Source organism: Phaethon lepturus, unplaced genomic scaffold (genome assembly GCF_000687285.1).
Source record: "Phaethon lepturus isolate BGI_N335 unplaced genomic scaffold, ASM68728v1 scaffold11762, whole genome shotgun sequence".
NCBI classification, from domain to species: domain Eukaryota; kingdom Metazoa; phylum Chordata; class Aves; order Phaethontiformes; family Phaethontidae; genus Phaethon; species Phaethon lepturus.
In genome coordinates this window covers 10,358-35,082 of record NW_010521303.1, presented here as the reverse complement: position 1 = coordinate 35,082, position 24,725 = coordinate 10,358, and the positions used below count along the sequence as shown (strand labels likewise).

The 24,725-nt window shown below is 35.2% G+C and overlaps 1 protein-coding gene across 1 annotated transcript; it reads left to right on the top strand.

The window, feature by feature from the left end:
* Positions 1-336: 336 nt before the first annotated feature.
* LOC104616455 (serine/threonine-protein phosphatase 2B catalytic subunit beta isoform) lies at positions 337-24,694 on the top strand (the record flags this gene model as incomplete). Its single annotated transcript, XM_010281474.1, has 11 exons — positions 337-448; positions 1,289-1,434; positions 6,590-6,729; positions 6,825-6,902; positions 6,997-7,091; positions 8,778-8,903; positions 10,943-11,020; positions 15,511-15,592; positions 16,482-16,579; positions 22,205-22,234; positions 23,908-24,694. Coding segments are annotated over 11 exons (1,164 nt in total), but the record flags the coding sequence as incomplete, so codon positions are not given.
* Between the last annotated feature and the right edge of the window lie 31 nt (positions 24,695-24,725).

Below are 24,725 nucleotides of genomic sequence, written 5' to 3'. Positions count from 1 at the left end.
TTTAGGCACACATATGTTATTTGTCTAGATGAAAGTGTTCTGCAGTATAATTCTGCTGAATTTAGTTTATTATTGAGTGTCTAGTAAATATTAATATTTTTCCAGCATTGTGTGTGGCTGTTCTTAAGAAAAGTAATAAGCAATTTCCATAACTCGCAATTTCCATAACTCGTTTCCAGAACTGGACTTGGGGAAGTAGTGCTGTATTTTAAAAGGGCACATTAAGCTGTACTTGCTTTTGAAGCTGTTAACATTCTTAATCAATGTTTCTCAGTAGTAAGAACTTTAAAAATTATAAACTAGTGTATTTTACTGGATATTTTTGTTTTTCAACAGTGTGTGCTGTACCTATGGGTCCTGAAAATTCTCTACCCAAGCACGTTATTTCTTTTGAGAGGCAACCATGAATGCAGACACCTAACAGAGTATTTTACCTTTAAGCAAGAATGTAAGTACTGTCTAAGAATGTAAAATCAGCTTACTTCCAACTTGCCGATCTACAGTCTGTCATTTTGCTTGAGAGATGTTTGTCTGTTAGTTTAATTAAGGTCTTGCAAACATTTGGAGACCCCCCGCTTTACTTCTGTAGAATTGCTTGCAGTTAAGTGTGGTGTTGGAATGCACGTCTGTAAAGATACATTATGGAGTAAATTTTGATGTATCAATCCTGATTTTAAAATTCTGGAGAGAAGAAGGTTATTTTGCTGTCTTGGCTATAACTGGGAGTGCAAAGTGACTTGCTGAGCAGCATTGTGAAGCTAGCAAGAAAACCCTACAGACGAATAATTTTTCCATTTGGGGGTTTGATTTCGACTGTACTAGTAAGAGAACTCTTTTGTTGATGTAAGCTGCTCCTCCATTTAGTGGCTTGTGTAAGTATTGATCCAGTGATAAATGGCTCATTTGCCCTGTTAAAACCCTGTGATGTAGGTAAAAGTGATGTAAATGATGAAAAACTTCTCAGCAGTATTTTACACTGAAGTGTGCTGTATAATTGTATAATGCAAAATAATCCTGTGATTTTTTTTAAAAACAAGAATAGTTTCTCAACACTTGAGATAACAGAAGAAATAATGAAAAAAATTTACAGTTCTGGAAAAGAATATGTCTTAGAAAATGTGCTTGCTGTTGTGGTGTTTGGAAATGCTCATTTAAACCCAAAAATATTCATTGCTTTGGGTTTTTTTTAAGCATTCACTTTGAGATTTGCTCTTGTAATTATGATCCACTAGATTACTTCTTCCACTTTATATGGATTTTTAAATGTTTTATATTTTCTTTCCTGCAGGTAAAATAAAGTACTCAGAAAGAGTCTATGATGCTTGTATGGAAGCTTTTGATTGTCTCCCTCTTGCTGCTCTTCTAAATCAACAGTTTCTTTGTGTTCATGGTGGACTTTCACCAGAAGTTAATACACTAGATGACATTAGGAGAGTGAGTATTTTGTGTATTTGAAAATAAGTGGAAATACAGATATTTATATGATGCTTATACAAAGTCATGTTTGTGATATTGTCATTATATTGTTTTCTGTTTGCGTCTCTTTTGGAAGAGTAAATCAGGAACTGAAATGTAGGCTAAGCAGTATCATAATTAAAAACTCTTGGATTATCTAGTGCATTTTCCATTAGTAGATCTCATTGGGACAGCTGAGACTGTTACAAAACACACACAAAAAAAAATCCTCACAAACTTCATATAGTTTCCCGTAAATAGCTCCATATCCAGTCGAAAAAGTGCTTTGTATTTCTTTGTAGTTAAGAGCTAGTGTTCTCATGGCTTTCTGGACAAAACTCATGGAAGTTAATTGTAACCTTAAAATTGTTTAAAATAGCAAGTTTGGTAGGCATTTTGAGTAACAGCTGTGGAGTACTTCTCACAGTGGTAAATGTGCTGAGTATATCGGTAAGAAGAATGAAAACAAGTTTTAAAAATTATGCAATGGAAACACTAAATAATGATGTGCAATTTAAAGGGAAGAAGCTTGTGATGATATGAGGTATCTGTTTCTAATAACTTGGTTTCAACTTGAATGGACTGCTGATGTCAGGTGAAGATTGTATCAGACGGGGATTTTCAAACTCAATTACTTTCCTTTTTGTATATGCTTTTTGACTTATTTTAGTTAACTTAGCTGACGTCTTGACTGCTGCATTTGGAAATCAAAATCATTCCTATTATTATTAGTAACAGCTAAAGTGTAGTTGATTTAAGCTCAAAATATAAATAAGTGGCTCTAACAAAGTTTTGGGATTATAGGTAAGGATGGAAGAAAAAAGTTTTTTAACCACATATGAAAGAATATATGTGGGAACCTATTTCAAAAAAGATCTAAATATCAGAGAGAAGGAAGAAGTATGTTCCTAATTTGGTTTTACAGTATATAAATATTGATGGCCTCTTTTGTCTTTTATCTTCATTTATTGTATTTCTCATTTTCTTAGCATTTTCTCCTTTACCTGTGCTCCTTTTTTTTTTCCACCTCTCCCTCTCCTCAGATTTATAGGCTGCTGTCCAGCTGCATCTTTATTTCTGAATTCACCAGATTTTTTTTTTTTTTTTTGTACTGACTGGACCATTTCAGGGATGGAATGTCAGCTTATTTCACTTACAGACATTACACTGCCAAGCAGAATGATGTGAGAGGAGAATAAAATGGTAGAAACGGAGAGGAAGCATATTTACAAACTCAGTGTTGCAAGTGGGAAAATGTACTGAGGCGCATTGCGTTTTTGGAGCAAATACTAACGTGTACAGAAATCTATATACATTGTACAGAAAACAAGAAGTAAGAAAGGAAAACAAGTAAATGGTGCTGTTCTGACAAGGCCTTAACACCTCTCAGCGTTACAGATGAAAAGAAACATGGTCAAAGTTTTTTGGAAAGTAGTGTTAAGGAAACATAGTCTGGAAAAATACTTTGGAAAACCACTGTCATATTAGGGTTGTCATTCATTTTTCTTTTAGTGTCTGTCCTGGTTTAGTCTTGCAGCTGATCAGGTTTCAAAGTGTCAAGTAAATTTAATTAAAAGGTAATCCTGTCATCTTGGCCTATACTTTCATATGTGCTTCTGTAACGCTCAAGGCTACATCAGGATGAAATATAAGCTTGTATGTTTATATATATATGTGTGTGTGTGTGTGTGTGTGTGAAAATCTGTGTTGTATATTGCTTCTGGTGAAAACCACATTTTTGTTTTACCACAAATGTAAGGCAGTGTTATTAGAACTGTTCGTTGGGCCTTTTTTGTTTTTTAAAGAATCATCTGATAGCTTGGAAAAGGCACACTATTCATGGGTTGGCAGCAGCTTCAATAACTGCATTAGACCTTGGCATGCACCGATATTGTAAATACATGTAAATTAAATGGGTGATGTTTTTATATCTAGGAAAATATCATATACTTGTGATGCAAGTGTAGTGTGCGAAATGACTTCTGTAAACAGTCAAGACAATTGCATAATATTATAAGCCTTCTGGTTTATTAGCAGAAGTTCTTATTAAGGAGAAGTCTCTGCAAATGTGTAGGCATAATCATCTGGCGTAAGAAGGGAAATCGCATCTCTCTAAACAGTATAGGAATCACTTAAGAAAAAAGAGAAAAATTCTGTGCAGGTGCAATTTCTTCTGGATGAAGTCTTTTGTCAGTATTACTGACATTCAGGAAGGCGATTAAACTACACAAATAATTCTTTTTGCTGGCATGAACTTATTTCCAGTAGAGGACAGCTATCATAGTAGCTATGACAGTAGAGCCTAACCAGAAAGATTGCTGCAAGTGCTTCTTATTTCTGGGAAAATGGAAGTTTGTGAAACTTGCAGTAATCTGATTTTTATTCTGTGAACTTTGCTTATACAAATGATCTAATTGTGTTGGTAAACAGTGTCTCATTCAGACACGTCTGTCAACTTAGAGATGCTGTTTAGTTGATTTCATCACACTGGCAAGACTTCTGCTCAAACAAAATTCCAGGAATTGTGGTTTTAAACCTAATGATTTATAAGGAGGGAAGACAAGATTATGGGAACTCTTAATTTAAAGAAGAGACACAGAGAATTTTCTTCCTCATTTACAATAGATGTTTGTTCTTTTGTTTAGTTCTTGGTGATACTAAGGCTTGATCAGCAAAGTGCCTTGACACATATGGGGGAACTACTGGGAATCTGTCTTTATGATACCTTGCTGCTTTTCTGTGGTCTGCTGAAATTTCCTTTTCTTTAGTAATGGCGGACTGCCACGCTTCACTGTCCTTCACTTTGTTTTTAGGGCTTTACTATGTGATAGTTCTAAGGAAAATTAGGACAGATTAGGTAAAACTGGTGTCCGTATTTTAAAGTATATGAAACTTCTGTGAAGATCTTTTGCCTCAAAAGTAAAGTAGTTTTAATTTGCTGTACCTTAATCTACCTCCAAGGTTTTGCTACTCCTGAGTTTGAACATCCATGTGGAGGTATGATGCACTTTAGTTTAGTAGCCCTGATGACATAATACCTAGAAATTAATTTAGATTTAATATCTTATGCGATGTATTAAAAATATACTACCTATTTCTGTTTTAACACCAGGTTTAGCAATACTTATTCTTGAATAAAATTGTCTTTCTCAGTTAATCATATTTAGATATGTTAAGCTAATTTGTATTGAGATTCTGTTTTGCCATAGTTGCAACATATTCAGTAATAGTTCATCAGTAACCAGTGTTTTGAATTGACTCATGTCCTTTGTTAACTTTCTTGCTGTCCCAATGTAGAGAATCCCTTAAGTTGATTGTTCTGATTTAATATATGCAATCCCGGTTGAGTAGCTTGCAGTGACATTTCCTTAAATTTTGAGATGTCTTGAGAACCATGCCAGTTGGTAGACTGTCTAGTGAAGGAGACACTGATTTGGGGGGTGTGTGTGTGTAAGTATATTTATTTTTTACAAACTGACCTCCTTACTTCAAGAAATTACTATGTTACTGTTCCAATGCTATGATAAAGTAGTTTGGGAGAGGGGTGTGTTGCTCACAGTAACCAAAGCTTTTTATTTATAATGTCTCTATCCATTTGGCCAAAGTCATAAGGAAAGTCTTTCAAGAATAACTCAATAAAATTTCTTAGAAATGCTTTCTAGACTTTCAGCCTTCTGTATTGCAGGAAACATCAATTGGCAAACAGTTCAATCTTCCTTGTGTGAATGCTTCTGTTAGCTTCTGGACCCAATGTTATTGCTGGAGGTTTAGAAACTTGATGGTTTAATCTACAGAAATTCAGGTACTTGCCGAAGTTGATGGACTGACTTCTTCAATCCGGAAGAAATATTCCATACCGGGTTTTATCATCCAGTGTGGGAGATGTTAAACCACTGGATTTTTAATACTGAGTAAATTCCAACAACCATTTCAGTTAATACCTGCCTTGCCATTATCTGGCAGGAATTTGTAAAGATCTGGACCTCTCCACTTATGTTACAGGTGGCAGCCTCGGGAGCTCTGATTTTCCAGGGCATGAGAGAGCTTGGCACTACTGCTGGTTCCATATTTGAATGGATTCCTATGGACCGTTAGACCCAAATTCACCAGGTGCTCACCAAACCTCCCTTCGAACCTGTCATGAAGAGTTAAGTGTTCTCTAGTACCATCAAAGTCATCTTCTTTGGTATGGGAAGTAAAGCAAGATAAATGCGCTGTCCATCAAAGAACTGTTCCTACATTTCTTGGATAAAATCATCTTGTGAACAAACTCCAGCTACATACCAATCAAATTTTACATTGAATCTGGGATACCTAATTTCAGTTCTGGGACATCAGAGATTGATTGACTGTTACTTACTTACGCTGGGTATTTTCCTTTTATGTTAACAAATGTGCTGTCCTCCTTACCTCTGCCCCTTTTCACTGTGGTGAAATTTCACTAGGAAAGTTGCAGGCTGCCAGAGCAGGTGTTTCCAAGTGGAAATCTGTAAATCAGCAGCTAGAGGAAAGAAAACAAATGAAGACATCTCCCAAAATGCTTATGGCCCATTACACCAGGCCTGTAGCTGAGAAATAAAGCCTGTATGAAAGAAGAGTAAGATGGCTAAGCAAGTCACCTCTTCATTACATCGTTAAACGATCCATTATGGAGATGGGTGTTTCAGGGGTTTTTTTGGTTGTGGTTTTTTTATATATATTTAGTCTTTTCTAGTCAGTGCTAATTATTCATGCTTTTCTTTTATCATTCCTGTTTTCTGTACTGTTTCTCTTTGCTAATTCCTGGTAGTGTCTCCAGATTGGTAGATACGGCATGTGCATGAAAAAGGACCGTTTTGTTCCTTCTCTGTAACTCAACCTTGTATTACACATATCCATCAGTCTGGAATTTATCTCCCTTCTTTTTACAACTAATAAATCTTATTACTCTTAACAGGTTTGGTTCTTTTGGCATGCCTCTGCCTTATGTCATGAGGAGGAGAGGAAAAAATATACAGAAACTACTTCTCTTTGATATGGTTGGGATTTATTCTAAAAAAGCTTGGTATTGATGGATATGTAGTTTTAATGAATGTGTAAAACTTACTGATTTAATATTCAAAGAACCTTTTTGCTGTTGCCTTTTCTCAAACAGTTAGATAGATTCAAAGAGCCTCCAGCATTTGGACCAATGTGTGACTTACTGTGGTCAGATCCTTCAGAAGATTTTGGAAATGAAAATTCACAAGAGCATTTCAGTCACAATACAGTCAGAGGATGCTCATACTTTTATAGGTGAGAGTATGCTATGGTCTATTTGATGTTTTAATGCTGACTCTTGCATATTTTAAGAGAATTCCTTTTACTCATAGTTGGTTTTCATTTCACAGCTATCCAGCAGTTTGTGAATTTTTGCAAAATAATAATTTGTTGTCAATTATTAGAGCGCATGAAGCACAAGATGCAGGGTAAGTACTTCGTGTCCTTCATGAAATTATTCACAGTGTAAAATAAAGTTTGCTTATTGCTGTAAGATGTAAAATAATCTGTTTGATTTTGCAGTTATAGAATGTACAGGAAAAGTCAAACTACAGGGTTCCCATCATTAATAACCATTTTTTCAGCACCTAATTATCTGGATGTCTACAATAATAAAGGTAAGAACTTGCTATTAATAACTATATGTAATAATAAAATAAAAATATCTTACTAGATAAGTCATCTAATATCAACAATTTTTTGCCAGGTAAGAAATTAAAGGACAAAAAAATCCATTAATAAAAGTTGCGTTATGAAGAGGAGCACGTGACATAAATGACTAAGAGTACCTTGAAGCAGAAGTGTGGGCAAACGTTTCCTGTGTAAAAATTGTTTCTATTTAGTACTTACGAATGTGTCACCTGGTGTTTTCCAGTCAGGCAAGGCATTCCTGTGCTGTGAGTTTTCACTCCTCTGGTTGTCTTTAGTTTGTGAACTAAGTAAGGAAGGGAGGAAGCATTGATCAGCAGCCTATGCATAAGGTAGTTTGTGTTGTGTATAACGGCATCTGAGAGTCTAATTCTGGACGGAAGAAATTACATGCGGATGAACTCCACGAATGTGAACTACGGTAGGTACCTTGGTGAAGAAAACCAAAACCCACTATGCTTATAAATAGGTGGTCACTGGGAAGAAAATGAGACAGGGAAAGTGTGTGTTTTGTGATGGTACAGGACCATGTCTGGGAAATCAAGAAGGAGCACGTACGGACCTAAATACTGATCACCATGGGAAATGTTATTAGGGAGGTATAAAACAGAAGGAATTACTTTTTGTCCATCCTCTGCTTTTTGTCCATCTCCTGTTGCAGAAGAGAAGCATGCTTAATAACGTGGAGAAAGGTTTACAAGTCAGAATTACAGAGAAGAGCTTAACTGTGAAATGCTAATACTCATAGATAAGAACTAAGTTCAACAACAGAAATAATTAAAAATAAAGCCTGCTGAAATTCAAGTATGACGTTAAAGTATGGCATTTCAAGTATGTGATGAATGGGTGATCCGCAAATGTTCAGACAGAGTTCCTTTGAAACCAAAACCTCTTTCCTATTAAATGCATGCATTTTCTCCCACCAACCTCAAAGAAGCACCTCCCCAACCCATACCACTTATGTAGGGTGATTAACTGCATAGAGGAAAAGATGAGCTGTTGTTACTTGCACTGATTGTAAAGAAAGCAGAAATAAAAATAGGTTCAAGTGGCTTTTTACATTTTTTTCAATATTTCTGTGGCTAATGCATTTTAAGAATCTGTTTTCACATCAGCTATTCTCAGTGTAGTGCAAGCTTAAGTATGGAAAAATGCAATCAACACTTACTTAGGTTTAGAATGCTTCTGTTTTTCTGCTTTGTTTCCCTGTGCTCCCCCTTCTCCTTCCCCTTCTCTAACAGAAAAAAGATTTCTGTTATTTTACTCCAGGCTTACAATGTGGGAAGACGCATACGAAGAATAAAACCTGAACCTGAATATACCACTGTTCTGAGTTAGGATTTTGTTCAAGTTGCTGAAATTATACCTTTTCAGGACCTTTTAAAATCTTTGTTCATTATAGACCTATTTTAGGATAGTACGGAACTATACTGGCATGTAACAGTACCTTAAACTGCAACATTTGCAATAAAAGAAAATCCAAAGTTCTCCATGAGAAATCTGTCCTGTAAATACTGTGAAAGAAAGAGAATGGATTATCTCTCTGTTTATTTTGTCTATAGTATAAAATAGAGCTAAAACAACCCTGTGACTTTACATTTGTGGTACTCGCAAGTTTTAAACATTCTTTCCAAAATGTCTGAATTCTATTTTAGCTGCTGTATTAAAATACGAAAACAATGTGATGAATATTCGGCAATTCAATTGTTCTCCTCACCCTTACTGGCTACCAAATTTTATGGATGTTTTCACATGGTCTTTACCATTTGTTGGAGAAAAAGGTAGGCAAAAGTTACACGTTAATGAATTCTTTCCTGTTTCTCCCAGATTGATGATGGGAAGATTTTTTTAAAAATATATTTACCAATGAGAGATTAATTGCATAGTTTTTGTGAAAATGGGTATCTGTGTTTGTCTTTATCAGGTAGACTTCTTGGATGCTTAATTACAAAGAAGATTTGGTAAAGTTGTTAAACTGATTTGGAGGGTTTTTTTGGCATGTGAAAATGCCATTTCTGAGAAAGGATAGACTAAATACAACTTCTTATATGGGTTTTGGTTACTTTCTTCACCTGTTTCAGTTAAGATAGTTAAAACTGCATCTAATAAAGCAGAGGTGTTAACAGAAATTGTAATTCCCATTGAGGATGTATACTTGCATTGTTAAATAGTACCTTTGAACTGCATTTGGAATCAATATGAAAGTTGTTCATATTTTACAAAATGCTATGGTTACATACATCAATGATCTTGTATAGTTATAGGTATAAACTGGGTTGAGATCTTCATGTAAAATTTTAACTTTTTTACATAGTTAGATTGACCTTCATCAAAGGTAGCTCTTTCAGTTATGATTATTCTTGTAAAAAAAGATAATTTAGCACAGATTTATTATTTTTTCCCCCTCTAGAGTTGATAACTCTGAATCTAGGACACTGGGGCTCCAAGTAGTCTTCGGTTAAAAAGCAATGAGGTTAGAGGCTAAATCCTTCCATGACAGGAACTGCTCTTTTTATAAAAGAGATCTGGAAAGCTCTTTACATTTCTATGAAAAGTATTCTTGAGATTATATATTTACAGTCATATAAACCTAGGAATCTATTATTTATTATATTGTCTTTTGTGAGCAGTTCAAAGCAAATAATTTGGACACTTTAGTGTGGTTAACCCCCTCAATAATGTTTTTTATATTTAAATGGCGGGATCTGACGTTTGAAAGGAGATTTTTGTTTTTATCTCTCCTACCCAATGATGCAGTAGACAACCCTTTGCTGTTGAAGATGATAATACTGTTTATTTTGCTTTTGTTATGCTGCTGGTAATGAGACATCAAGTACCAGTAAATCAGTTTCTCATTGACCTGCTCTATACTTAAGACTGCTACAGTCATGGCCCTTGTAGTTTGTCTTGACTTTGGACAAACACATGCTCCCATGTTTGATGAAGAATATAGTGTCAATATTGTCTGGTCTGCATCGAACAGATAAAAATCAGAGTAATTTGTTTGATTACTTTCAGTAAAGTAGAGAGTAACTGCTTCCGAAGAATACCATAGCAGATAACATAGGGATTGTATGAATTAGTCATGAATAAATGTAGACAGCACTTTACAGGGCTTCTAACCATCTGACTGAACTTCTGGAATAGGTTTCTGAACACTCTAGGGGGAGGAGAAGTTTGACTGTTTTAAGAAAGAGTCTTATATACATGGGAAAGATCAAGTGGCAGAATAAGGGTGACTTGGAGAAAGAAAATACAAGCTTTTTGAGACAAGTTTGTGTATCCGCTATGTTGATATTTTTAAGGGGAGTTTGAAAAGACATGTACTTTGCACCACATTTATAGAAAATATTTTTCTGCTTCAGTGCTTCTGCTACATGCCTGCAGGTGCCAGGAATGGAATAGTTTTCTCTTACCAAAGCCAAGTTTGAGCAGTACCAATGTTTTCATATTTGTAAAGCAAACTTTAAATAAAGTAAATTTTGCATAAAAACTAGTTCAAGTACTTATCCTGATGTAAAAATACTAATATACGAAAAGAGAATTCTTATCTAAAAGAATTCCTTGTAAGATAAGAGAGAAAGCTCCTTTGTGTTCTTTAATTGTTAGGTGGTATAATTTTTAGCTGCTTATTTTTCTGAGCTTTTTAAATTCTGTGGCAGTGAACATCAAGAAAACCACATTTTTTTAAAACCAGAGCAATGACTATGATGTGGGGAGTTCATTCACTATAGTTGCTGGTGACTAGTTACATCTTGTGTGCATGGAAATGCTTAAAATTCTACAGGGAATGAATTAAGATTTATTTTTTCCTATACAGTAACAGAAATGTTGGTGAATGTTTTGAGCATTTGCTCTGATGATGAACTGATGACAGAGGGAGAAGATCAATTTGACGGTAGGGGTTACTTTAAGATATATAAATCTTTTTAATGATAATAACTTGTGACACAGTTAACTTAGACTACTGTGATACTACCTGGAATTTGAAGAAAATTGCCTTCAAATTTTTCTTTAGATAATGACACTTTGGGGATTAGAGAAGGGAATTGTGGTTTTGTGATCAAGAAGCAGTAATGGTGTCCTTTGCAAATATTAATATCCGATTTCTATTTAAAACTGAAAATTTTGTGGAAAATTATCAGACTTGAAACATAGTGAACTTACTTTGTTAATATTTAGAATAAATTATTACAAGACCTTAAAATTCTTAATGATTGCTCTTCAATAAAGAGTTGATATAGGTGAAAGTCAGATATAATACTTCTTATGGCAAAGTACTACACCAAAAAGTATGAAATACAAGTTTAAGTCTTGGTGTTTGAGTTTAAAGCATAGAAGGTAGGAGAACTTTTATACATACGTTGTATAATATGTATTTATGTAATGAATTATAACATCTTTCTATCTTGTAAACTATGATACAGTAGATTTTTAAGGAGATGTTTGTAGCATGATGATTAAGTAGCAACATTAATATGAAGACCTAGCATATCACACTTCGGTTTTTTTTTTACAGTAGTGCTTAATGTCACACCTAAAAGTTTCTTAGACTTGTTTCATTTTACCCAATAACAGAACTGATTTGGTGGATTGTTTGATGATGGGGGAGGAGGAAGGAAAGTTTCAGCAGCTGTTGAGGAACACTAAAGATCATTTATAAAGATAGTAGACACATGACCCCATTCTTAATGTTTGATAACTACTGTGTTTCAAATTCAGTAGCAGAATAGTGTTGTGCTAAGCAGCTGTGTGGTGTAGGTTGGAATGCATTAGTTATGAGCCACTTGAACTTTGCTACCATTTAGATTGTTTCCAGAAATGTGAAAACTTAGAAATGGTCTCAAATGTGATACTGCAAGCAGTTAATTTAGGTTTTCCATTCAAGTAATCCTACTAAACTGAGCATAAAGCAATTACACCAAGCATTTACAGGGTAGGGTTTGGTGGTGTTCTGAGACATTAGGATTTAGGTTGTCCAGTATAAGTGCAGTGATCAGTTAATTGCATATGCCCTGTCTTTATTACAATAGTTGCAGTTTCCTAATTTGAATTATTTTATTCTTCTGTCTCCTTTAACAATTTCTTTGCTTGGTGCATCTCTTAATGCCACCTAGGTACCGTCTACGCTTTATCTTTCTATGTGAACGGATTTTTTTTTTAACTGTTGACTTTCAAGCTTTCACTTGTTTATTGTCAAATTTTAAAATACACTCAACAATTCCACTTCTTGTTTGATGAATGCATTTTTAAGTGTTGCAATTTTCCATTTTATTTTTTCACATTTCTTCTCCATTCCTTCTTTATTACCACTGCCAAGTTAAATATCTTTATTTTATTTGTCTCACTCACCTTTTTCTCCATCGTTCACTTCCTTTTTTTCTGGACTCTCCATCTGAAGAGCGACTCATATATGGCAATAAAAAAGGTACAGACCAGACAGAGTAGGAATGTTTTGAAATATGACTTCATAGAACCTGGCAGTATAAGTATTAATGTAGAAAACACTTTTCTGTTGAGAGACATATGTAGAATACTATTACTATTAGCCATTTTAATGGGATGTTTACGAAGGCTTGTATATTTTGTTATCAGAAGTCATATTCCAAGACATCTGTCTTTCTGTGCATGAATTTTTTTCCTCCTTTCTTCCATTCCTTTTTTGGTAGAATTTCATTCTTTACCTATTTCTAAAATTTTATCTTTGGTCCTGCATGTATAGGGAGCGTTCAGTTGTCTGTCTTGCTCTTTAAAAATTTTATTGTGAGCTTTTTTTTTTAAGATTGTGCATGGAATGTATTTATACAATGTTCCAAAACCTGGTTTGTATAGTACTTTTAGTTTCCTTCAACTGAGATGTCAAAAAGGTACTTTTTGATTGTATGTACAGTTTTGAAGATGGCTGCATACAAGATGTAAAAAGAAGCCTACTAACTTAAATTCATGGTCTATCATCTGTTTCTCAGAATTCCAGTGTAGATAATTCTGTGCAGAAAAATTCTTCTCACCATTGCTTACCTAATAACCAATTTGTTTTCGGTGTAAATTTGTCACTTCCAAAGAATATTTCTAATACTTGGGAGTGCATTAGATTATAAAGAGGTTTCCAAAGTTTATGTGAATTCTTTGGAACATAATAGTATGAGCATTTCAGAATTTGTTTCTTGTGCAGGCATTGGGAATGGAGAATGAGAAAGTTCTTTGTCATATCTCCTAATTTAGGGTGTAATCAAGATGTTCTTCTGCAAGCAGATGCCACCTTACTGTCTCTTCTCTGAACTACCCAGAATTTAGTGGCCACGTTAGTGCAGTGCTGCTGCATTTCGGCATGGCTGCATTACTTCTGTAGGGCTGGGGCCATGAAAGATCATGTTAAAAAAATAAAGACCAAAAAAAACCCCAAACAAACAAACAAAAAACCATGAAACAAACACTAAAACTACCCCAAACCAGCCTTTTTCTTTTTAAGGCACAGGGACCTTCGGAGTTGAGATACAGGCACTAGCACTGCCTGAAATCTTTCAGCCTGCATGTTACAGCGTTGCAGCAGCGTAGCCCTCAAATAGGTGTAGGTAGGAGGAAAATTGAGGCACTTGTACGGAAAGTTTGATGGTGCCTTGTTTAGCCCTAGCCTTTTCAAAAACTCTGAAAGAGACTCCTCATTCCAGATCCTCAAGCTGTTATTTAGTAGTGTTCAAAGAGAGAAAATAGAAGGTTCTAGAACTTTAAAAGTAAAAAGTTTAAAATAAATTCTTTTCAGTAAAAATTGAATGTTTCAACCCATCTATTCCAAGTTTTTTCTGAGCCTTCTGATTTTTGTTTGTTTGTTTTAATTTGGTGTCTGCAGTTCATTAAAGTTGTTCCTTCATCTAAAGAAGCTTTACTTGGTAGTACCTGGCTTTTTCATTTCTTTTAAATGGATTGGCAGATATTTGCCATACCCTGAGATACTTTCATTGTGATCATAAGAAAGGTTGTCTCCTCCTCCCTTTTTTCTTTGTCACTACTATAAGTTTTCCTTCTTGTGTGATTTTATTGTTGTTGTTTGCTCCTATATGCCTTATCCTTTGTATTTTATTGGGTTTGGTGTTCAGGGTGGGAAGTCTCCCCACTCTTGTGCAATGGAAGGCTTTGCGTTCTTGTAGCTGTGGTCTGAAAAGGGTGACTGTTGTGCTAGAGTGTGTGGACTCTGATGTGGAAGCTAAATACTAGTGAGCAGGGATGAAAAAAACTGTGGATATGCCACTTTTCTCTGCCCACTTCTGTGATCCTCTCTTCTACATTCTTGCAAATTAGTTTGGCAACTTTTTAATGAGTACATTTCCCCCAGGGTTGAAGAACAGTGATATATGGAAGATCTGGAATACCTAATAGAGCTGTCTGACTTTGTTCACTTTTGCCCCCCCCGCCCCCCAACCCTGTGGTTGAATTCCAAGTATGACTGAGTTACTCTTATCTTGGTGTGCTTAATACTCTGCTTCCCCAATGACTCAGGAGAAGTAAGGATTTTAGTTTTGGCATTTCCTCATCTGCCTTTACTGTTTTAGTGTAATTGAGGAGTCAGCAAAAGGAAAGGGAGGATGAGGGGAAGGATGACTTCTATACATTGAAACAAACCAGCGATACCTAGTGTTGGAGAAAGGAGCTTCTGTTTTTATAACATCAAGGCTGGCAAAGGTGGCTGTCCTTCCCAATCGCAAGCTTCCTTTCAGAGTTTTGTCTTTGCTTTTACCTGTCACAAATAGTATGTCTCCGCTCTGTGGAATGTGCGGTATATACTCCAGATCTTTGGTATTTGTAATATCTTCAAATGATGCAAACCTAAGATGATACAGAACACAGAATTAGGTGATAAGGGAGGTAATGCTGCAATTCTTCAGCATTTCATTCTGTGGGGTTTTTGTGGGTGTGTGTTTTGGGAAGTTGACATAAAAACAAGCAAACAAACTGTTTTCTCTTGGACAGCTGTGTAAGAATTAACAATAAATCTTTATTTTTTTGTGGCTTAAATATCTCTTTGGCTTCTGTATTGGCTGCATGCCTACAACTCGATATACACAGATGTCAGTGAAGAATTTCAAAAGTAAAATTTAGGCAAACAAGTTATGATAGTTACTACACTGTAGTGGTGGTAATTCAGATGCTTGCTAGCTTTAGCAAATCACTGTGAACATCTTAACATTTTTTGTGTGTGTTTTGTGGACACAGAGGTTTTGATGGCATTCTGAAGCCATGATTTCATAACTTTGTGCCCTGAAGTGTTTGGGTACTGGCCTCCTGTGAAGAGTACTGAACTTAAAACAGTTGTTTTGAATTCGATGCACTTTTAAATGGTGGCCTTGTAAATACTCATGAGCTTGAGACTCTCTCTTATTCCATTGAAAGTAGGTACAGCTGCCGCACGGAAAGAAATAATCAGAAACAAAATTCGTGCAATTGGCAAGATGGCAAGAGTCTTCTCTGTTCTCAGGTACTTGCATGACTTCTGCATTCCTAAAATGCCTCTTATTATGTAAATTAGGAAAATGTAGCTCTCTTCCCGGTAGTGGATGCCAAACATTTTTCAGGGACATCATTGTACTTCAGAATCTTGTTTGGCGTATTGGTGCACCCCATTGATGTTGGTATTTTTGTTTAAAGAATGTTTTTAAGTTATGTTTGAGACATGTTTCAAGAAACTAGAGAACGTGATCTTTATTTTACAAGTTATTTGTCCAGCTGTTAACTGCAAATGTTGGAAAGACAGTACCGAAGTAAAGATATTGAAATCAAGGTTGTAATGGAAGAGGTCAGGACTGGCTCAGAAAACTTCTGTCATACCAGAAAGTTGAGGACTAGGGGTGTTTTTTTTGTCTTGGGTTTTTGTTTGTTTTCAGCTTTTAAAAAAATACCATTTTCTTGTACCTGTCTAGATCTAGAGATTTCATGATCATGTTTACCCAAAACGGATAGTTTTCCACAGACTATAATTGTTCAAATAGGTATCATTTTTTAAAGTTTATATTTCCTGAAGCATAGATACTTCAAACAAAATTGTGGCTTGTTTTATTGCACCGAGATACATTCAGTACCTCATGAGACATTCAGTGCTAATTTCAAAGCTAATGAGCTTGCGTGTGAATAATTACTTCGAATGTGGTTCAGAAGTAATCAGTGTTAATCACTCCTAAGCAGAGGAAAGACTGGTATGGAATAGAAATATTTTTCCCTTTCTAGTTGTTTGCATTTGAATTTACATTCGGTCTTGACATGCATGAAGCGCGGCAAAAGTAGACTCTCTCCCCATCCCTTATTTTACTTTAATACAAGTTTTCATGAGCATGTATTTAAGGGTTTGTTACTGTTTTTTCTCACACCAGGGAGGAGAGTGAAAGTGTGCTGACACTCAAGGGTTTGACTCCCACTGGAATGTTACCTAGTGGAGTGTTGGCTGGAGGACGACAGACCCTGCAAAGTGGTAATGATGTTATGCAACTTGCTGTGCCTCAAATGGACTGGGGCACATCTCACTCTTTTGCTAACACTACACATAATGCATGCAGGGAATTTCTTATGCTTTTCAGTTCTTGTCTTAGCGGCTGATACAAGCATAGTGTTATGTGTTAATCAGGCAATGTGAAATGGATATTTAACCAGGGTATAAAACTAAAAGCAAATTAGTTTAGTGGTGTGAGGCCACATTTTTCAGACTTTGAGCTTCCGTAGTTTACAGTTTTTCAGGTGGCGCAGATGCCTGAAGTGGGGTGACCTTATAGATCTGCTGTTGAGGCGTTTTGATGATTACAGATACAAAAATGGCAATGTAATTTTGCATCATTGCTTTCCATTAAAATGATTTTATTATAGATGTGTTAGTATTTTCATTGACAATCTCAAATACTTGTTAATATTAACAAACAGCTACAGGATGCAGAGTTACATATGACACAACACAAATGTGCTGTGTTTTGTACCCTGGTAATTAATGCCAAAGTTTGTTCTCTATGTTGTTTGTCAAATGTTCTATGTATAATTGACCTCCCTGAATTGTCCTTGTAACATGCTGTTTCCTTCCTCTGCAGATGTAGCTGCTTTCTTAGATCTGTCTGTCTCTCTCTAGGTATAGATGTATGTCTGTATAAGTGTTAAAATTAAACCACTATCCCAGACACTTGTCTGTCTCTTGATGTAGAAGCAATGTTGTAGCACCTTGTTTTTGAGGTTTGCTGCATTTGCTGCCGCACATTGTCTGTGCATTTTGAACAATAATGTACTTGAAAAATACTCAGTAATTGTTATAAAATCAGTTGAGAATAAAGGGATTGAATTTAAAACTTGTAAATAAATCAAAAGGGTGTTATTAAGTGTGCATATATTTTTTTTTGCATGAAAATAAAAAGAACTCTATACAAAATATACCTGTAATCTGGCTCATTGAATATTTCGTAAAAGGTTTTTCTTCTTTTTTTAGTTTGTTGAATCATTGGATCATATTTTTCACAAGGCCCATAAGTGATTAACTAGGCTTAGGGAGTATGCTATGAGATTGTACCAAATGTATGAAAAGAACGAAGTCCAGGTTTCTGTTCACAGTGGTGGATAACTAAAATATACCAGTCTGAAACTGGACTTGATGTCAGCAGCACTCTTAATATAAATTATTCAAAGACTTTTTATTGGCCATCTTCAGGCTTTAATAGAAAGTATAAAACTGTTGTATGGGACCACTGAATTTTATAACTATTGAAAGATTGTGATATGTGAATACCACTTTTTACACAATCTATTTTCCAAAAGTAGCTGCTTTTCGCATTTTGTGATTTAGGCTGTTTGAATTTTTAAAATTTTCTGTGTAGGTTTTTTTTTTTAAAGCCTTTCGCTCCATTTTCTATTAAACTATCAAAGCTGTTTTCTGGTAGCTTTGAAACATGAATGTCACATTATAAGTCATTTTTCAGTGGACATATAATGTCTACAAGTAAGTTTATATGTCCAGTGTATGTATGTCATTGTTTTGTGGACGTCTATAACAAGAAATGGTGTATGTTTCCTAATCCATCCAACTATTCCCAAAGCATATGTTCTAGTTTTCATTTTCATTGTTTAATAAGATACTTTATTATGCTTAAAAAAATGAGTCTGCATTCCTCTCACTCATTGAACAGGTTTTTGTCCATGTTGCATTACAAATACCCGAGAGGATCAAACTGACTAGAAAATTTTTTTAACTTAAAACATACAACTTTCTACCATTACTGAAAATGTGGGACATTTGGAAAGTATGCAAAATGCGTTTTGGATTTTTGTGGGTGTGTTTTCTTGACTAGAACTTTTGATGGCAATATTCCTTGATGCACTACATCAATATACGTCATTTGTTTTAGTCATGTTGATTGTTCAAAACAACTCATGCCAACTGCTAGTTCTCCTTACATTGCAGTAACTTCTATTTACTGATAAGAATTTTATTGTTTCAGTCTTCAGAAAGTAGATGTTTTCAAATTACTATGCTTAACTGCAAAGCTAGAAATAAACCAAAAATGAAATAAAACTTAAAATTGACGCTTTCCTAAACCATTGTAATATCAGTGAATTCATATTCTTGGCAAAAATATGATCACTGATAGTATAGTAGGATTTCTTACTATAAATATTGCATTACTTTTTGATGTATATTGTACTATATTGCTCAATATACTATCAATAATTTACACTAGTCTAGATTTGAGAAAAATAAAAACCATAATATTAATAGTAGGGGGTTTTTTATTCTATTCTTCCGTTTGGTTGAAAATTCACAAAATTGACCAATGTCATGGGTTTTTCAGGTTTCAGTCTTTTAAGTGTTCATTTTTCAATGGCACACTGAGAAGAGTTGTGCTGGTTGCTATTAAATCTATAAGAAGCTTTGAAAGCTGTAAGAAATTGGAGTGTATATCTAAATTTCTGTAGAGAGCTGGGCTGAAATTTTATTATCAGGGCAAATATATAGATAGACATATATGTGTAAGTCACCATTATGGCAATGCGTATGCAATTTTTGCATATATGCCTATTATAATTCTTAATGTCAGTAACATGTTCTGTACTAGATCTTGGCAAAATACCACTACTGTTTCAGGAATTTGTTCAGCCACAGCTCCTGTCTCCTGTGACATACTGGCCATTCTCAGAGGAGAGAAGCTTGTTGGCATTGACATAATGCAGAGTAGGGTACCAGACGTGTTAAATCTAATGCAGCTGCTTTATGGGCAATGCTTGAACAGATTTTTACTGGAAAGCAGAGCAATCTGTGGGTGAAATACAAATCCTAACTGTAGCAAAAGGGTTAAACAAAGACAAGTCAGTTAGAAAAGATAATTTTGGGAAAAAAGTGCAAAACCACATCCTATGGAAGAAGTCAATATATGGTTGGGGTTTTTTTCCAGAAATACATGGATATATTTTTGAAAAACGAATCATAGGTTATTTTTAGATAGCTTTAATGCACTGGAATAAGAATAGACTTTGGGAAATCATGGCCTTTGTATGTTTCTCTTTTTTTTTAATGTAGATTTATGGTTTTTATTATTTATGTTGCTTGCATTATAGTAGCTGAAATACTAAAGACCGTATTAAGTATTATTCTTTAAAGTAGCATTTGCTAGTGTCTTATTCTGTGAATTGAATATTCTGTGAACTGAATCCAACAAAATTATTTTCTAAACTGAGTCAACATCTGTCGGGGAGGGGTGGAAACCACAAACACCAAGAAACAAAACACCTAAAGCCTTATTCGGCAACACACTAAACACAAACCAAAATTAAAAATCCTAACTACTTCCATGGAAATAAGTTGAACAAGCCAAATAGTTCTTATCTTCCATTGCTGCCCTTGCTATTAGTCAGAGGGGCAGTAAAATAGTTTTTTGGTTTTATGTTGAAAGTTGGCAAGGATTTTTGTTTCGGATCTGTCCCCTAAGTAAAGCAGGGGGAGAGCTGGAATTGAGGATGGGAATGCCATTGAACCCTGTTGCTTAAGCTTTGCTCTCAAGTCAAGAATTTTCGGAGCAAAGACTTCCTGGACTGCCTGTTATGTTAGTATGATACAGTATTTATTTGAGGTTTATCAGGGTTTACAAAGGATATAGTTTTAATTTGGATGTGCCTGCAAAAGAGAATCCAACAAAATTGTTTTCCAAATTGAGTCTTTACAGTTTTTTTTGAAGTACTTGTATTTTCCAGTCAGTTTGTTCTTTTATGTCAAGTTAAAAATTATCTTTTTCTTAACTGTGGTGTATAGTCCAAGATCTTTTTGGAATAATAGTACTACAAGTAGAATGAACTAGGAGTAAATTTTGAAATTTGTATTTATGACCAAGCTACATAATTTACAGAGATAAATCAGTATTCATGATCTTTTCAGGAAAAGATTGAAAACAAAGACATCACAGGTAACAGGAAATGGTGGAAAGAGGTGGTTTTTTACATAGTTTTGTGTTTGTATGGCAAATTGATTATATTATGAAAGTATGTATTTGGTGACCTTCTAAAATAATTCTTAAACTAATTTTTACAATTTGAGAAATTTTCTTTCCCCAATGTAAACATAAATAACCATCTATTCAAGTGGCTTTTTGATTTAATTCTGGGATTGCTGTTATCTCTGTAGATTTACGTGCAGGATTTTTTTTTTTTTTGGTACCATGGAATGTGCAGTACGTAAAAGTTAAAATGCTGCATTACCCTTAAGAAATCCACATTATTTTAGTAGCACTTATTGCAAGTATCTGATTTTATTTATTCATTGAGAGTATCTTGGTGGAAATTACCATTTTATGCAACAGTGAGGTTAAGGCATAGTGTAGGCATATGTTGGTACATAGCAACATACTGTAGGCAACTGAAATGTGTCAGGGTTTTGTTGGATAGGAAATTAGAAGTAATAAACTTGATTGGCTTTAAAGAATTCTCTTCTGATCTAATGCCATATTTTCTCATATAGCTAGTTTCCCCAACAATTGCTTGAATACTCTGTTAGGATTTTTGTTGTTAACAACCTGTATCAAGCACTACACAAGTAGATTTACCACTATGTGTGCTATTTTTTGTTAATATTTCTGAAATTACAGTATTAGAGGCACAGCACATAGTAGGGGAGGTAAAAAGTTGTTACCACTATTGAAACTTAGCTACAGTTTACGTCATAGTTACAAAGTGGTTTCTCTAGCAAGTCTGCCCTAATGGGAAGTTATTTTGATATCCTATGCTAAAGCTTTCCTTTAACGTAAGCTACCCTTGTGTTAAAGCTTTCACTTCTAGAGCTAAAACAATTGGGAAAGATCTGGCACCTAAGAAATTACAGCAGATGTCATGGTTACTTAGTTCGAAAAACAACTAGTAAACTAGAATTGGTTTTTTTTTTCATATTCTCATAATACACCCACCAAAACTATGTTAAACCCAGACTTCTTCCTGCTGTAGACTTAGTTGATCCAACTAAACAATTTACAAGACTTTGTAAATATGACTTGCTCGATTTGTCTTTTATGGTTTAAATTTCATAGTTCAGTTCTCAGAGATACCCATTTTCGCTTAAAATACAGTGAGAAATGGAAGTACTAGTTAAACTTCAGGGAGCTGAACATAAAGAAAAAGAAATTTCTTATTATTAGAACACTGCTAGTGTTATTACCTTCCTAGTAATTTAATGAAGCTTACTAATGCATTTTAATCTTCAGAAATAGCAGTCTCAAAGAGATTTTTAGTATTTTTTTAAAATACCACAACTTTAACATCAGTTGAGATTTTCTGCTGCTGTCTTATAAATAAAAAACAAAACCAAAACACAAAAGAACAAAACCCACACCTTATAGAAATGTGCAGTTAATAGCATCAGTTAATTAGTGTTGCTTTGATATACGTTTAGTTCATAAATTGTATTAGTTAAAATGTAGGAGAAGTTTCACTTAAAAAGAACCCCCCAAAACCTTAATTGTAACTAATTGTAATCTAATCTGGCGTAGCATACTATATTAAATTGATCATTGCCTTTTCTGCTATGCGATATTACACTCTTCATCTTTCTCATTCATTTTGCATGCATCTGCTCACTTCTGTACAGCCACTGTAGAGGCAATTGAGGCTGAAAAAGGTATGATCAGAGTCTCTGCCACTGGCAGAGATCTGTGGTGTCTGGGAGGGCATTCAAAAGTACTCTGTGTGGGTGTGTTTTACTTTCAACTTGCACAAGCGGCGATGAATCAACTGCATTGATTCATCCCTTTTACATGTAACATTCATTTCTGGCTTTAGGATGATGATTATTATTTTAGGGAATTTCTTGGGGGAGGTTGGTCTTTTTTGTTTGTTTTTACAAAATCTGCAGTAGGTTTTTGTATAATAGCATGTTGTGATATGTGGTGTTGTCTTGAAGTCCTTAAAAATGATAGTGTTTAGTAGTTTTTTTTCTGCATTCAACTGCAAGGTTTTGTTTGATTGCGGGGGGGCTATATGTGGAAGGAGGGTTGTTTATGCATGCCTTTTCTCATAAAATCTATTTTAATGGCTTTGAACATATCTTTTTTTTTAAACTTTCCATAATACATCTGGTAGTGCAAGACATATAAATGTAACATTTTTTCTGTAGATTTTGAACGTAATTTGTTGACCAAATTTATTTCTGGTATATGTGCCAGCCTGCCAGTGTGAGGCATATTAAGTTCCATGGATTAGCAGTGCTTCTGTGCTAAATAAGTTGTATATACGTCCTTTGCTAGTGGTATTGAGCAAAATGCCATCAAATTATTTGGTGTTCAGAGTATTCAATGTCAGATTGTTGTCTTTTCAGAGATATTTTAATTTCCTCTTGCTCCATATTCAATGAAGTGAATGACGAACAGCATAGCGGCTGAGCGTGCTACCCTTGGGGTTTTTCAGATTTGGTCGCAAAGCACCATTTAATGACTCTATTCTTTTTTTTAATTAAGGAGGTCAGATCTCCAAAAATATAAACAACTGCCATATTCTGTTCTCACACACACGTGCAAGAGGTCCCGTTGTTGTGAGTGGAAAGCTGTTCTTAAATCTCCAAAGAATTATTTCATCCCAAAGACTTCAGTCTGGTTGTGTGGTCAGCCATTTTCAGGTCTAGATTCAACTACATACCTCATTCATTAAAATAATCAGTAGCTAAATAATAACTATTTTCTAGACTTGCTTTAAATACATCTGTATTTAAATGATACCATCGTTTAACCACAGTGCTAACTCAGTCATGATGATTGTGTCTGTTTCCGTCGTCCATACGATTAGCAGAACGTGAACCATATCCCGCAGTTTTGGCTGCATGAAAACTGCAGGATCAGGCCGTCGGTGCGGATGCAGGACGTACACCTACTATTACTTTTGTAACGCTCTGCTGCTTTGCCCCCACTGCACTTGCTGGTGCTGCTTAGGTCTTACTGACGTTCCACCGAAGAGAAGGGGGATGTTAAGATAAGCCTGACGCACCGAACAGCAAGAGCAGTTGGTGTTGGTAGCTGGCCACCCCAGGGACACGCAGAAGCAATCAAGTGGGCTTAAACCCCTTGATTCCAACTTGCAGAATATTTGCCATACTTTTTTCTTTCTGTTATAAACCGAAATCATGATTTTTGTTGAACATTTCAGGAAATCAGGTTAGAGAAGCTTTTACTAATACAAATGCAGAGCCATAAGTTACTTTGGCTGGTTTCTTACCTGTTTTTAAACATCATTTGTTAGAAAAAGTATATGCTTTCAACTTATTTTTCCGTTACTGACATATCAAATTTGCATTTTGTTAAGCAATACGAGGATTCTCTCCGCAACATAAAATCTGCAGTTTTGAAGAAGCAAAAGGTTTGGATAGGATCAATGAGAGAATGCCACCAAGAAAAGATGCTCTTCAGCAAGATGGTATTAATACTATAAACACAACAAATGCCAATGGAAACAATGGAACTGGCAACAACAATGCACAGTGACCACGTCGGCTTCTGGTTTACTCACTCATGTCTTGCCTGAGAATTCCTAGATTACTGCTTTTTGATGTGACAACAGATGAAGTAGCCAGGGGGATCACTCCAAGTGACGACTTAGCATGAGGTGGAAAACCATCTGACGTGATCCTGCTGACCGTCGTGCTTTTGAGACAACAGCCCCTCTCCTTACGTGGTGACCCGGTCTCCTGGGAGCGTGCCTCACCTACTGACACGAAGTCCATCACCGGCTGCTGAAGCTGCAGAAGAGATCTGGGGAAAGCATCGGGCTGTTACCACTAAAGCACATCTAGACTAGCATCTTATGCTTATCGTTGTCAACACTTTTAAGTTTACAAATGGAATTTTTTCTTTTAGTGTAGGGGTAGTTTCTTTGGTTTTTTTAAATCAGACTTTCAAATACAACCCTAAGAGCTAACTATTTATTAATGGACATCAGTTTCATGAAATGTCTTTAAAATGATAGATTAGAATGGTCTTAAAATATCTGAGGCTGCAAAAACTGTATTTTAAATAGACAGAAAAAATGCCAAAAAACAACAAAAAAAATCTCAGTTGGTCATTCTGTAAAATGCTGACCTCAGGTTTACTCCTTAGATGTTGCTAATTCTATATTGTATTCAC